Source organism: Monodon monoceros, unplaced genomic scaffold, assembly GCF_005190385.1.
Source record: "Monodon monoceros isolate NGI ecotype Baffin Bay Population unplaced genomic scaffold, NGI_Narwhal_1 Super_Scaffold_1, whole genome shotgun sequence".
NCBI lineage: Eukaryota > Metazoa > Chordata > Mammalia > Artiodactyla > Monodontidae > Monodon > Monodon monoceros.
The window spans coordinates 66184142-66199309 of record NW_021703765.1 but is presented as its reverse complement, the minus strand read 5'-3'; the positions used below and the strand labels follow the sequence as shown (position 1 = coordinate 66199309).

Genomic DNA, 15168 nt, shown 5'->3' with positions numbered 1-15168 from the left:
TGAGACTGTAGTGAACAAAGAACAGAGGAATACAAGACAAGGATGATGAGGTGGGCAGGGTGCAGACAGATCACATGGGGCTCCTCTCACAGGCCTAAGAGTTTGGATTTTATTCTTTGTATGATGGGAAGCTACTGAAGGCTCTAAGGAGGGGAATGACACAATGTGATTTAAGTTTTAATATCATTCTGGCTTTGTGTGGAAAATTAAATGGAGTGGGCAAGAATGGACGGCAGCAAAAGTTAACTAAAAATGGATTAAAGAGCTAAATGAAAGAGTTGAACGTATAAAATTCTTAGAAAAAAACATAAATTGAATGTCAAAATTAGAAGCTTTTTAAGCCTCAAAGGATATAAGAAAATGAAAAGACAACTCACAAATGGGGGAAAAATACTGCAAATCATGTATCTGATAGGAGACTAGTATCCAGAATATACGAAAAACTCTTACAATAAAAAGCCAACCCAGTTTAAAAATGGGTAAAAGATTTGAACAGATGTTTCTCCAAGGATCTACAAATGATCAATAAGCATATGAGAAGATTCTCAACATCATTAATCAGCAGGGAAATGCAAATCAAAACTACAATGAGATACTACCTCACGCCCATTAGTATGGCTGCCATTAAAAAAAAAATTCCAAAAACAACAAGTGTTGGCAGTGATGTGGAGAAAATGGAGCCTTCATACACTGTTGTTGGGAATGTAAGATGGTACAATCACTTTGGAAAAGTCTGGCACTTCTTCAAAAAGTGAGGAGTTACCGTATGCAATTCCAGTTGTAGGTACATGTACATGTGTATGTACATACCCAAGAGAAACGAAAACATATGTTCACAGAGAACCTTGTACACAAATGTTTATAGCAGCATTATTTATAACAGTCAAAAGAATGAACAGCAAGAGATGAATGCAGGGAGGCAACCGGAGAAGTCTGAGAGACATGGAGCTTGCATTAACGCAGTGGTGCTAGAGATGGAAGAAAGGGAGAGATATAAGGGGGAAAAAATTAAAAGCTGACTTAAAATTCCCCAATTTGTGGGAAAGGAATAAAGTCGCCAGACACAAACAATAACTTCTGGAAGGTATAACAAGACTCTAAAATTCAAGAGAATTATAAAAAGCAAAAGGAGAAAGAAGTATTTTTCACAGAACAAAAGGAAAGTAGGAATGAGAAATGAAATATACCATAAAGAAGAAACTACATTGGAAAATGTCTGACATTCTTCTGAAATAGGATCACTCCTGATGTAGAAAACTTCGAACTATTCAAATCTTAAGACTCAGGCCTATATACAGAGAAAAAAATTATGTGTTGACAGCTAATTCTCGACTAAAGAACGAATTACTCTATTTGGCTGATATTTATTAATTTCTTACTTCCTATACTTACTCAGTGAAGCTCATATCTCTGTGAAACATCATAAGTAATCAACCTTTGCATTCTCAGATGATTTAAACTTCTCATTTTTAAACACGAACATAACTTAAGTTCCTGGCAAATGACTCTTGTTGCTTACAAAAATGAGCTCTTAACTTGAACCACATGAAACTTTTAAACAATGATTTTCAATAAAACCTCTGCTTCGACCTTTGAGGAACGAGGCCATTTTGGAGCTGATAAAGCTTTATGAATTCTCCATCATCCAGGACTGAATGAAGTTGGCTAGATTATAATGCTTATGGGGAATAAAAAACAGTAATGCTGATTTTCCCCAAGGAAGAGAAAACAATAGCAAAAGGATTGGTCAGTGTGTCTGTATGAGGTCTCAGGACAGCTGCAAGTTTTTCTCTGAAATACGATCTTAAAAGCTGCACCACATTTCCTTGACCAGCTTCAAAATTCTTCAACCAATAAATTCTGTCTCACCTCCCCACCATCCACTATTAAGTGTATATTAAACAACCTTAGGAAACGTCCTCAAACTTTTTTGGCAAACGGGGTATACAACAAGACAAATATGTATGCATACAGAAATACCTGATTAGGTGTCAAATGGAGAAGTGACAAAAAGTGATGGTGTTTAGGGAAGAAGGATCAATATGAATGAAAGTAGTCAAGGAATGCACGGGACAGATCTGAGCTGTGCTCAGGAAACCAAGCAGGTTATGAACAACCTGACGGGCGGAACAGGTCACTTCTCGAGGACAATAAAGAGATGGGCTTGCTTAGAGCCAAGGGTTTTTACTTTGGACGGAGTTATAACAATTGGAGATACATGGGTTATCTTGAGTAAGTACCTTGTTAAGTTCAACTTTATTTTGGATAAAGACTGGCGACTTTAAAGACTTAGGAGAAAATGGGATGTGGTGAAATCCATGGTCTTGGAAGAAATTTCTCTGTAAACTCTTTTGGAGTTCACTTTAGGAAATGGAAAATTTCCTCCCACGGGGCTCAGCAGTAAAGAGAGCGATAAAGAGGAGCCACAATGCCTCCTGGGTTCCTGGCCCATCTCTGCTACCAAACAGCAGTGACATATCAGCCAGCTGCTGAAATCTTAGTTACTGGACCTAGTTTCCTCACTAGCAAAGGTTGACATGGGGAATGAATGAGTTCCCACCTAGAGCACTTACAGTGACCAGTACACAGGAAGTACTAGATCCTCTGCTTAGAATCACAATGGGTGAACACTCACTATAAGTTATCAAAGGAAATGGAAAGAATATCATCCCATAAGAGGACTATTACCTGAGACTCAGGGAAACCAGACATTTGAAATGCCCCTTGCGATGATCACTAAATTTTGTATTTATTTTATTTTACTTTTATGTAGGAAAAATATACTACTCCTCAACCTCTACTGTAAGGCTGGCAGCCCTGAGAACTCCTTCTTTAACGTAGCATGTTATGGATGTGTTAAATTTTGAATTTTTTAATACTTCACCAAGATTGTTTCTCAATCTTCTGGCTGAGATTAAGTGTGTATATCTTACCATGAAGTGTTTTTTGCTGAAATGGGAAAGCACACTGACGAGGGAATTCAGAGGCCTCGATAACACTTGGTAAAGCAGATCTCAGAATTCAAGTGTCCCAAATGTAAAGCAAGGTGCTGGCAGCCTCAGCCAACCAACTTACCCAGCAAGGTTTGCCAAGTCTGCAAGCCTGTCTATCAATGCTATACAGTGACAGTGCACAGAGCACTATAGGTTCCCCAATGGAATAAGTCCTGGAAAAGGGAACATATATTTCTGGACACAAATTTAACTTCCTCAGGGAGAGAGTTCTAAAACTCTCTAGGGACTATGGGTATGTCTTCAGCATGCTGAACGGATGCCCTTGCAGGACACTGAAGTCTGATGGGGCTGTACTGCCAGCCCTGGGCCATGCCTGTGGTCTTTCCTCCACAGGAAGGCCTGAGCACTTGCTGCTAAACAATTCTTTACCCTTCCATAACAGTTATCCTGGGGCTACTGTGCCTTCAGTATGACACTGATGACTTTGAGAGTGGACATCTGATTGCCCTTGCTCCATGACCTCCCCCACGGGACCACAGTGACAGTGGGTCCCTGTTTTGTCTTTATTAACAGACAGCTTTTTTATTGTTTTTCATTACCACCAGAGTGGCTATTATCTGCCACACTGTCTGAGATCCATTGCTGCCACCTTCTTTCCTTCTTCCCTTTCCTGTCTCATGCCTCTCCATGCTTCCATCCAGAACTGCCATCTCAGTGTGACAAGGCCAGCCTTCTATGAGCATCAAATAGTCCTCACCATCTGATCAGACCCCATCTCACCCTTCTCATGGGACACCTGTGCTCATCAGTGCAGGCCCTTGAGACTGTGACTTGTGACCAAAAGAGCATGGGATTAGAAATCACAGAATCCAGGATCAGTCTCCATCCCACCACTTACTACCTGTGTGACTTCGAGTAAATATGAAACTTAGTGCCTTCCTATGTATAATGTGTATACTGCCCATGTCTCAGGACTGCAATGAGGATTAAAGGAGTGCATGAAAGGGTGAAACCAAAGGGTACTGTGGAATGATTTCAGCTCCTTCTAGGAATGAAGAAGCAGCTCCAGAAGCCAGACAGTGCTGGGAGGCTGGCCTCCAGAGCCAAGGTTTTCCTTTATTTAATTGCCTGAAAGGAATTCCGAACCTCATCCCAATAATCCCTCCAGAATAATAATATCTCTTGCACTAACCATATTTATACAGCCCTCTTGAACTTAACAGATCCATTATGAATGGCTGGAGTGTCACCTAAATCAGATATTTCAAAATTAATATTTATCATTCTTTACTTTCTCATTAAACAAAAATACAGAAGAGTAAAATAAATTTAAATCACCCATAACTCCACCACCAAGGGAAAAACATTCTTAACATTTTAATGAATCTCTTTCTAGGCGTTTTTCTGATTAACTTTTAAAATTATATACAACATATTATTTATGTACAAATTTAGCAACTGGTCTTTTCCATGTAATAATATATCAAACATTTTCTCAATATTCCAACTCTTAGTTTTCAAATGAAGGATATTTTGAATCTATTTCAAGTTTATATGGACATCATAGACCAACAGAAAATTTTATATATCAAACTTTTTGGTTTATTTTAGATGCTCCAGAGAGTTGAATGTTTATAATAAAGGGAGTTTTTATATATTGGTAAAATTCAATTTATGAGTAAATATAAAATGCTAGAAAAGTAAGCTGACTAAACATAAGTAAATTCAATACTATAAATATTATATAGGTTATACCATCTAGAATGCTAAAATTCTCTCAAATGGCACATTTTTAGATATGCTTAAGGTGCTAACAAATTAATAGAAACCATGAATAACACAGTCTTTATGGATAATTGATTAATCAAAGTTATTGCCTTCATTCAAACCTGCATCAGAAACAAAGAAATGCTGTGTTCTAAGCGAAAATAAAACTAAAATTTAAGGTTCTACAAAGTGATGACCCAGTTTATATTCATGTGTCATTATAAATGAAGCAATAGCCTCAAACTGAGAAAATATGAAAAATACTAATCATCACAACTTATCTGCAATTTTAAAAACCTCTATAAAACCCTGGCATTAATCAACATGAAGAGAAGAAAGCCAAGAGCAGAGCAGATTCCCTCTTCCTTTGATAAACTGGGGACACTACTGACAAAAAAAGACTCTTAAAAACCATTACTGATCTTTTGCCCTTGGATAAATATTGGTATGCATTTTCTATTTTAAAATATTTATGCCAAAAAAAAAAAATTTATGCCAAAGACAGAGATTAGATTAGACTGCCAAACTTAGGAGAATGTGCAAAAGAACCTCTGCAAACAAAAGAGATAAAAACAATGAACAAAGGATTTGAAGGGTCAAGTCACACAGGAAATTCAAAAGGCCAAATTAATATGAAAAGACATTCAACTTCACTAATAAAGAAATGCAAATTTAAACAAGGGGCTATTTTTTGTGTATCAAATTGGCAAAAATTAAAAAGATAGAAAAATATGGGAAAACAAATGTTCTCAAACTCTTGGAAGGCAATCTGGCAATAGTATCAAAATTTTAAAAGAGCATGGACTTCCAGCAATCCTACTGTAAGGAATTTCTCCTAGAGAAATAGTAACCTAAGGCATAAAGACTTACAGAAATACTACCTGTAACAGACAAAAAGAAAAATACCTAAAACACCTAAATCAACTTACCATTTAGAGAATGGTTAAGTAAACTATGCTTATGTCCACACCAAGAAATTTTACTCAGCTTTAAAAAGAATGGAAAGGGCATTAAATAATAACAACATGAAAGGATGCTCGTGATATATCACTGCATGAAAATTAATGCAAAGTGCATAACCATATGTATGGTATGATCCCATTTGCTGTGGGAAACAATAAATGATACAAGTGACATATTTCTATGTTTTTTATTAATTAATTAATTTATTTTTGGCTGTGTTGGGTCTTCGTTTCTGTGCAAGGGCTTTCTCTAGTTGTGGCAAGCAGGGGCTACTCTTCATTGCGGTGCGCGGGCCTCTCACTATCACGGCCTCTCTCGTTGCAGAGCACAGGCTCCAGACGCACAGGCTCAGTCGTTGTGGCTCACGGGCCTAGTTGCTCCGCAGCCTGTGGGATCTTCCCAGACCAGGGCTCGAACCCGTGTCCCCTGCATTGGCAGGCAGATTCTCAACCACTGCGCCACCAGGGAAGCCCTCTATGTTTTTTAAAAACTTATTTGAATACGTATAGAAAATGATCTGTAAGGATAAACTCTAGGCTGTTTCTAGTTTCTCTCTGGAGTTATGGGTGTGTGATGATGTGAGATGCGGACTAAGTTTTTAATTTATAATCTTCTGTTTGAATTTTTTAATAAGCAGACAGATCACCTTATAATTTAAAAATAACTAATAAAGGGCTTCCCTGGTGGCACAGTGGTTGAGAGTCCGCCTGCCGATGCAGGGGACACGGGTTCGTGCCCCAGTCCAGGAAGATCCCACATGCCGCGGAGCAGCTGGGCCCGTGAGCCATGGCCACTGAGCCTGTGCGTCCGAAGCCTGTGCTCCGCAATGGGAGAGGCCACAACAGTGAGAGGCCCGCGTACCGCAAAAAAAAACCCCAAAAAACTAATAAAGGGGGAGAAACACTCTCAAAAAATTAAAATGCAACATATTAGCACAATGAAAAAAAAATTTTTGGGGGGGGGGGTCACATTACAATTTTTTAAAGCACCTCAGCACATCTACTAGTGAGTTAGGTAGTTACATACTGAATAAGTAGGCTGGGTAGTCAAAGCGTGATTGTTTAATATGATGACTAAGCACCAAATGTGAACACCCTGCTTACCTCTTCAGGTGATAAATTTTGTGTGTATACTGTCCCTTTTCTCCATCCTTTTCATAAGGTTCATTCTTTAAGACTTCAATTCCTTCTCCACCACCAGTCTCATTCTTACTGGCTTCTGCAACAGAGTAAAGCTGCCCAACCTGATACTGAAATATCAAAGAGTACAGAATTTCAATAAGTCAGCATAAATGCAGGAACTTCCTGTGCTAAAATCTTATTGTAGATATAGAAAAGCACATCCAAACCAGTTAGCACATATGTTCTATATGAAAACATGACTCAAATCAGAAATCAATATGTTTAGAGAGACAAACACCAGATGATCATACAGCTTCAAGAAACTATAATATTTTACAAGATTTCCATTATTTAAGAAAACTGTTGGTTACAAATATTCTGGTGCTTTAACATATACTATCCATTTATCAAGACATCTTGACACTTGTTTCAGTTTTTTGAATAATAAATACACATTTGTATTTTCCAAAGCATTGTCATATCTATTATACCTCATTTAGTTTCACAAACTTCTAAAGAAGGTAGGGAAGGAACATAATTGTTACTTCGCCAAATAAGAAAGCAGAGCAATCAGAATACCGTTCTCAATAATGAGGAGGGATATACAGTGTAACAATAAAAGCCTGCAAGTACAAAGAACCATTACAGTCTAAATTTTAGTAGACCTCTGGGGTGTTCTTTTCCATGCTTATGTATATGACATGGCTGATTTGGCCCTTGCCCACCTAAACACAAACATTACTGGGTATCCAGGGTCAGAACAGTTAATTGTGAAGTTCTCTAGTAAACAGAAACTGTTTTTAAAGTATTTATAAATATCCAAGTATTACCATAAAAGGCAAGAAATTGCTGATAGTGGTTTCTATTTCATTTTAAAGTGAATGAGAATTCTCAGTGGACTTCACCAATACCTGTAGGTGGGCAGTATTGTTCTATGCCAATCTGGAGTTTCTAACAGTTCCAACAAATGATAAAAAGCAAAGTTCTTGTGTTCTAATTTGTTCTAGTGACTCAATCATGGCATTATATTCAGTCTCTACAAATTTGGCTAAATTTCTTCCTTCCAATGAAGACAGCCTTGAAGAAAGGTTTTTTTCTTTTTTAAGCATATTTTCAAAGAAAAGCTACCTCTCAAAAGTAATAATTCAAAACTAACATTTTATTTGAGGAATAAAAAAACAGGGGTGGTTGTAAGCTTAGTAAATATTCATATCTAAAAAGCCCATGGGAGTATGATGCTATCTTGCAGGTTAATTTACACACACACACACACACACACACACACTCAATTTGGAAAGATTTCTTAAACGCATCAAAAAAGTTTTTGTAGAGATTTTAGACTGCAGAAAGGGCTTTTTTCTTTTGGTCTTCATGATACAACACCAGGCTTAGTCCAGTAATGCTACAATCCTTACGTCCTTCAAAATATACTTCTCAACACTGTGATATTTTGAAAACATGATTAAAATGTCTCTAAGCCAGAGGGTAAATTTGATCTTGGTCAGGAACAGAGTAACAAAAACTTACACAGGAAGGACAACAGTATCCAAAAATATGCTATTAATGGACTGATATTTTGCCACATGCTACTAGGCTTTCATTCTCATTTTTAAGAATAACTTAAAGACAAGAGGCATGTTTTATTAAGTCCAAATATAACAAAAAGCTGAGATTATTCTGGGTGACAATACTAAGACTCAGAAACTAGCTGAAACCAAAAGAAAAATTTAACAGAAACAAATGTCAATTTCCACATTCAAGTTCAAACAATTGTACAAGAATAGGGGTGCCTGGCTTGTCTCGAATGTTCTAATTCACTTTAATACAGAAACCTCAGGCACTACTGAGGTACATACGGCTATGTTCAAGTCTACATGAAACAGTGACACACAGCTACTCCTTTTAAGTTCCTGCATTTTATTTTTTTTCTGTCTGCCTTCTGTCAGCTGTCACGTCTTAGGTTATCAGTTTGTTTTGTCCCACTTCCAATTCACTGCTTCTAATCGAGTGTCAGCTCTAGGAAAACCAGATAACCTAAGAGTGCAAGCTGTGCGCAAGTTATAGAAGGACCCAAAGGCCTTTATGGGTTTTCCTACACGTATCTTGATTTCTCAGAAGCCGTCTCTGCTTTTATCCTCATTCCTGGCTATACTACAGAGAGCTACAACTGCAGGACATGCAAGTTCTGAATAGGTGATGCATTTCTGTACCGTGCAGATCAAGGGAGACAATGATCTCTCACGGTTCTGTGGTCAGACTGTGTTGGGAACACGTTTCCAGTTGGGAGCAACAACTACAGCACGTGCAGTGAGCAGTGAGACGAGCTTGTGAGAAAGTCTGGAGATCACATTATATTAGGCCAAATGAATGTGCTGGGAATGTTTAACCTTGTGACCTCACGCAGAGAAGACGGAACAAAAGGCCCAGGAGGAGGAGAGAGAATTGGCCAAAAAATACCCTGAAAGGTCACCATGTGCAAGACAGAACAGGCTTACTTCTCTTTGCTCAAGTGGAAGGAACCGTAAACAACAGGCAAACTTTATAGGAAAGCAGATTTTGGTTTAAAGTAATGACAAATGTTTAAAATATGCAACAGTAAAGTAGGCTGCTTCTCCAAGCAGCAAGTGACTTAACCCTAAAGTGCCTAAGTTGAGGCTGGAACCTTCTTTCTCTGGGATACTGTAGATAGAATTCCTGCACCAGACAGGAAGTTAATCTACATTCTGAGATCCTTCCAAAACAAGGCAGTGTTAACAGAAATTCATTTACAATTAATTATCTCTAACACATCATAATTCACTCTGTCACATAAACTGCAAAGTAAAGGTAAATGAATACAATGAAAATATGTCTTTAGATTAGCGTATCAAAATAAACTATGTAAGCAAGGCTTACCTCCTGAACCGAACATGGCAAAACCACACGGCTAAAAAGACAAAAGAATAACAAATACGTTAAACATGAAATAGTTGGCTTTAAAACACAGATCTCCACGATTAAAGAGCTTTCATTTTAAATCCAATGATAGCTTAGTACAAGATGTTGTTTATGGAAGAGGGTCTTTGCAATGACTACGGCTCTAAATAAGAGTTTTTAAATGGGGGAAATAAAACTACCCATTCCTGGCTCTCAACAATCACTTGCATTTAGCATCCTCATTATACCAGGACCCCAAAAACGCAGTTGTAGAGATTCTTGTGAGGAGTAAAGGAACAAGAGAAAACTCATCACTGAACATTGCAGGGTACAGGATATATTATTTGTAGACTGCCTGGTCAGGTTGTCCTTGTGAAACTTTTAGTATGGTTTCATTCTCCATCTATATATTATGCATTTTGTTTTTATGATACTTTCTCCCAGAATACATGTCTTGAATCTCACGAATGAATGCCTCCAAAAATTGTTCCCCACTACCCAATTATTCCTCAATTTTATTGAGAAAAACAAGTAAAAGGTCCTTTAGAATTAGTAAGAAAAAACTTTACCATGGAAAATACGTTGAACTTTATAAATATAACCCCTTTTCAATATAAGGTTTCTGTGTTTGATCTTGTCCAAGAGTTTGTTACTGTACATACAAAAGGACCAGTATAGAGGCATAATTCTCCTAAAGATGAATTCGAAAAAAGAATTCTATGATGTATTATTTTATATATCAGGATATTGCATTTTATCTCCAGATTTTTATAGGGAAGTACCCTCACACTTATTTCCACAATAAGCTTTGAAAACCAAGGCCATCCCTGAATATCAAATGTCTCATGATAATAGCTGGTGTCCAAGATAGCAACTTTTTCTTTTTTGGCCTGGTCATTCTCAGACTTTTCCCTCCTAACCATCAAGCTACCATAGCAGTGCCATTTAAAATCTTATTTAACTCTTTCTACTATGAGGAGAGAAAAAAAAATATCATGGCATTCACCTCAATTTTCATTTTACAGAAAATTCCCAGTAGTTTTCCTCATTCCAACTTCTCTTCAGCTCACTTTTCACCTGTTTCTCTCTCCTTAGTCTCCTCAAACAACGATGCTTGAAAGCCCACATCACCTTAATCTCCAACACGTGTAAAACACATCTCCTGTTACTCCCTCCTCCTTGACTACTGGGGGTCACTCATCACTCTGTCTTTCTGATAATGGTCATCTAAAGACAACGAACATTCTCAAAGTCACAGTGGTTACTAATTTTTATTCTCATCAAGAATAAACTTGTTATACAAAATCCTTCCACACCTAATCATTTTAGCTGTCTCCTCAGGGTACACACTAACTTGCTCACTGTCTCAGTAACAGAAAATGAACTAGGGCGGAGGCAGGGGGAAGACTATGATACAGGCTGGCAGCATATTTTGGGAGGTACAGACAAAGATACAGTTTGGGAGCATATTATCAGGGTCTGGAATACAATGGTAAGAAATCTATTAAAGTTATTAGACAACAAGGAATCCTGGAAGGTTGTTCCAAAAGGTAAGTGACATAACTACAGCTAACCTGAAGGCGTCATCTGTAGGTGGTTAAAAACATTGAGAAGCAGGAAGGTGAGGAAAAGCCATCTTTTAGGAGGAAGGGCAAGGATGTACAAAGGTCCAAATGAGGATGCTGGGATGCGAGGAAATAGAAGAACAGAAAGGAAACAGTTAAAGACTTCCCTAAAGTTTCACAAAACCAAAGAATCACTGCTGAGTAATTTTAACAACTACTCACTAGTAGGAAGATCCCTATTTTTATATACTAACACTTTCAGGGAAACTTACTTCACGAAATGAAAATGACTGATAAAGACATTGTGAATGAATGATGAGTCAAGTAACTTCTTCAAGATTTGCTTAAGAAAAAGTAAAAGAGAAAAGAAACAGGCTTTGATTTTGTATTATTATTCTAAAAGCAGTATTCAACTTTTAGAGCAATTTGAAATTTTTCAAACTTCTCTGAAAATCCTTCTAAAATAATTTTCCAGATCGAACTACAAATAGTTCTTTAAAACCAGGACTTTTACACTAATGGCAATTTCATCTATTGCTTAAGCAACAACCTGAAGGGAACTCCCCAACCTGAGAAAGTTATTTCTAACCTTTTAATTCATGTCAAAAATAGATGGCATTTTTTAAGACAACAAACATTTGCCAAAGTATATTACAGTTTACCAACATCTTCACATAGGAATGACCTATTCATTGCTCCTGACCAAAAACAATTTTAGAAAGTTGACGTGTGAGTAGGAAGAATCATTTTTTTTGTTAAACAACACTGAGTTCTTACAGTGTGCTAGACTAGATGCTGTGCGGTACCGGGAATACTTAAATAAAATAAGAAACAGCCTCTGACCTCAAAAAGTCTAGAAGGAAAATGGGAATTCCCTAGCGGCCCAGTGGTTAGGACTCCATGCTTTTACTGCCAAGGGACCAGGTTCAATCCCTGGTTGGGGAACTAAGATCCCACAAGCCACACCTCAGCCAAAAAAAAAAAAAAAAAAAAACTCTAGGAGGAAAAAAAAAGTCTAGGGGAGACATACATGAGGAGTGAACATTAAGAAATGTAATTGTATAACTCCTCCAGAAAAAGTATTACACCTTGAACACATTTCAACACTTGTTACCTCGGCACATTAAAATTTCTATAAAGAAAGTAATGATTCACAAAACGCACAGCATGCAAACTCCCAATGAGAATTTCTTTCCATGATTTAGCCTGATACTACTCACATAACTGTCAAAGGGATCTACTGAACACTTAATTCACATTTTAGGAGGGAGGAAATAACTAAGAAAAATGACTAGATCTATGACCTAAAATCAGTTCTGCAATGCACATGCTATGTGACTTGGGCCAAGTCAATTTCCTCCTGTCTTATTTCCTCCAGAAGTCTTAATATCTGCCACTTATCAGTTACAAAAACTTCAGAGTAATAAATGAGATAACACTTGCATGATACATTGTACAAACGACTTGGAAGAAAATTTTTTATAAATCCAAAGTTCAATACTATAAATAAGATTTAACTGAAAATGTGTCTTTTCTCAGGATCCCTGTCACTGAATAAAGTTATAATTTTTCATTAATTTATTTAACAAATATTTATTGAACACTTACTATGTGCTGGAGACTATTCTATGAGCTGAGGATGTGAGAGTGAGCAAAACAGACAGATTCGTGGAGTTTACATGCAGTGAGAGAACACATCTAGTAAAATAAAAAAAATAATCATTGTGCTGCATGTTAGTGGTGATAACTGCTGTGGAGAACAATAAAGCAGGGAAGGCAAACACCAAATGGGGGGGGGGTGCAATTAGATCTTCAGAGAGGGATTCCCTAAGGTGATATTTAAGCAAAGACCTGAAATGAGGTGAGTTAGTGAGATGAGGGAAGAGCTCTTCATGCAGAGGGAACAGCAAGCAGAAAGGCCCCGAACTGAACTTTTCCTGGAGTAGTGGAGGAACAGCAAGAAAACTTGTGAGCTTGTAAGGGACAAGGGAAGGGACGTAACTGAAATCACAGCACAAAACAGTGTTAATAAGACCTCCTAGGCTATAGTAAAGGCATTGGCTTTTATTCTCAGTGAGATAAGGAGTCTGAAGGATTTTAAGCAAAGAAGCGACAGGAGTGACTTTTTAAAAGAAGTTTGAGAACTAACACTAAAAATAAGCTGTCCGGAGTTAGCTAAATTAAGCCAAGAATTTTAAGAGTTTAAAATCAAAAGAGCATTTGAAAAACCCAAGAACGGGCCACACTCGAAATCCCTAGTTGCCCAAGGGATGCTGACAACACGAACCAGCTGTGACAGCTGAACATTCCCTACCAACCAGATTTCCTGTGATATTCACAATCCCTGCCGGTAGGAAATGCCATAACTTTTCAACAAAACCACTTCGCCGGTCTGATGCACCTGGAAACCCTTTTATCTGACCAACCACATGTTAACGCCTCATCTAAACCCCGGGAAGTACACGGAGCCCAGAGTGTCACCCCATCTTAAAGATGTAGAAACTGAGACTCAGAGCAGAAAGATGGCTCTCCCGTGAAGGGAGAGCTTCACTGCCCAGTGAAGAGCATGTTTTCCGGACTCCCGACTCCAGCATGAACTTCAGGGCACCTACGTCCCGCCTCCAGCCCCGACACCAGGGCTACCTTTACCTGGCAAGCCCACCTCCCGCGGGTTACAGACAGGCTCCACCCCGGACGAAAACCCACAGACCCATCGCGTCTCCCCCACCCTTGGGCTTCAGCTGGGTCCCACCCGAGAGCCTGGGGATGGGCCCAGGTTCAGACTGGGGTGAGGGGGTTAGGGAGAGAAGGCGGGTCCCAGCGGAAACTCCCGGCCGCGCCTTCCTGAGCCACGCGCTGCAGCTGAGACCCTGCCGCCTCCGCCCCTGGGTGGGGAGAGGGCAGCACTGTTACCACGACAACGCCAGGGGGGCCTGGGGGCGCGCCGCGGAGGGGCCTAGAGCGGGCCGGGGGCGCGGGCCGGGGGAGGGGGTGCACGCAGGGAGAGGCCGGCCCGAGGCTCGCTCCTTCTTAGGAATATTCCGCCACTTCTCAATCAATGATTCTCTCACCACAGCCATCCCGGAACCTCGCTCACGCCCACCGATCCTACTCACAATTCTTTAATCAGCACCATCTTCCCGGAACCCCTTCACAGCTGCCGCCACTACCTCTACCACCGCCGCCGCCGCCGCTACCGCCTCTCACGGCGCCTGCGCGGCCCCGCCCCCTGCCTCCCGGGCCGCTGCGGCGCCTGCGCGTCCACACCCTTCCGCCACGACCCGTCACGTCAGCGCGCGAGAGGAGCTGCTCGGCCCCGCCCCAGTTCCGCGCCCCGCCCTGGGCGCGCGAGGCTTCTACTGCGGCTGTGCGGCTCAGCGCGCGCTAAGCGCGCGCTCGGTTGTCTCGCGTCGGCGATTCCCCCATTCAGTCAAGTTCTCTCGAGGTGGCTGTGCAGCCTACGCTCTCTGGTGAGTTTTCCAGTCGGTTCCCTCGAAGTCGTTTTCTGGTGACCAGAGCTAAACTTTCTCTCACTGCTCTTGAGAAGGAGGCCTGCCTTCTTCACAGACCCCTCACTTCAGAAGTCCGTGTTAAAGACTCGAGACGGGTCGGAGAGGGGTTGGACGGGTGGGCGGCTCGCGCGCCGGTTCCACGAGCCCAGAACCAAGCCGCGTACAGCTGTGGCTGCACGAGTTCCCAACGCCCACACCCCCTGCCCCCGAATCCAGAATCCCGCCGTGGCTGTGACCCGACCGCAGGGGCGTCCGACCCTCCCGACCAGCCCCCCCGGCGGGAAAGGGGGTGCGCGCCCTTAGGTCTCGGAAAGGGGGCCTGTTGTGGGGAGACGCTAGCGGGTCCCGGTGAAGGCCCCACACGACTCGG

General features: G+C 40.3%; 1 protein-coding gene and 1 non-coding gene across 4 annotated transcripts in view; both read right to left on the bottom strand.

The window, feature by feature from the left end:
* Positions 1-14541, bottom strand: part of PITPNB (phosphatidylinositol transfer protein beta) — a 61798-nt gene extending 47257 nt beyond the window's left edge. For all 3 annotated transcript variants that reach the window (XR_003793565.1, XM_029222952.1, XM_029222941.1), the window contains exons 1-3: positions 14403-14541; positions 9701-9731; positions 6788-6933 (exon numbers count right to left, since the gene is read on the bottom strand). Coding sequence is in view for 2 of the 3 variants with exons in the window: in XM_029222952.1 (XP_029078785.1) it covers positions 6788-6933; positions 9701-9731; positions 14403-14422 (197 nt within the window). In the remaining variant the exon portion in view is untranslated. The remainder of the gene's footprint in view (positions 1-6787; positions 6934-9700; positions 9732-14402) is intronic.
* Positions 2766-2887, bottom strand: LOC114902256. The gene has a single exon (XR_003795429.1). It is a non-coding gene; the product is annotated as a small nucleolar RNA U109 (small nucleolar RNA).
* Positions 14542-15168: the final 627 nt, after the last annotated feature.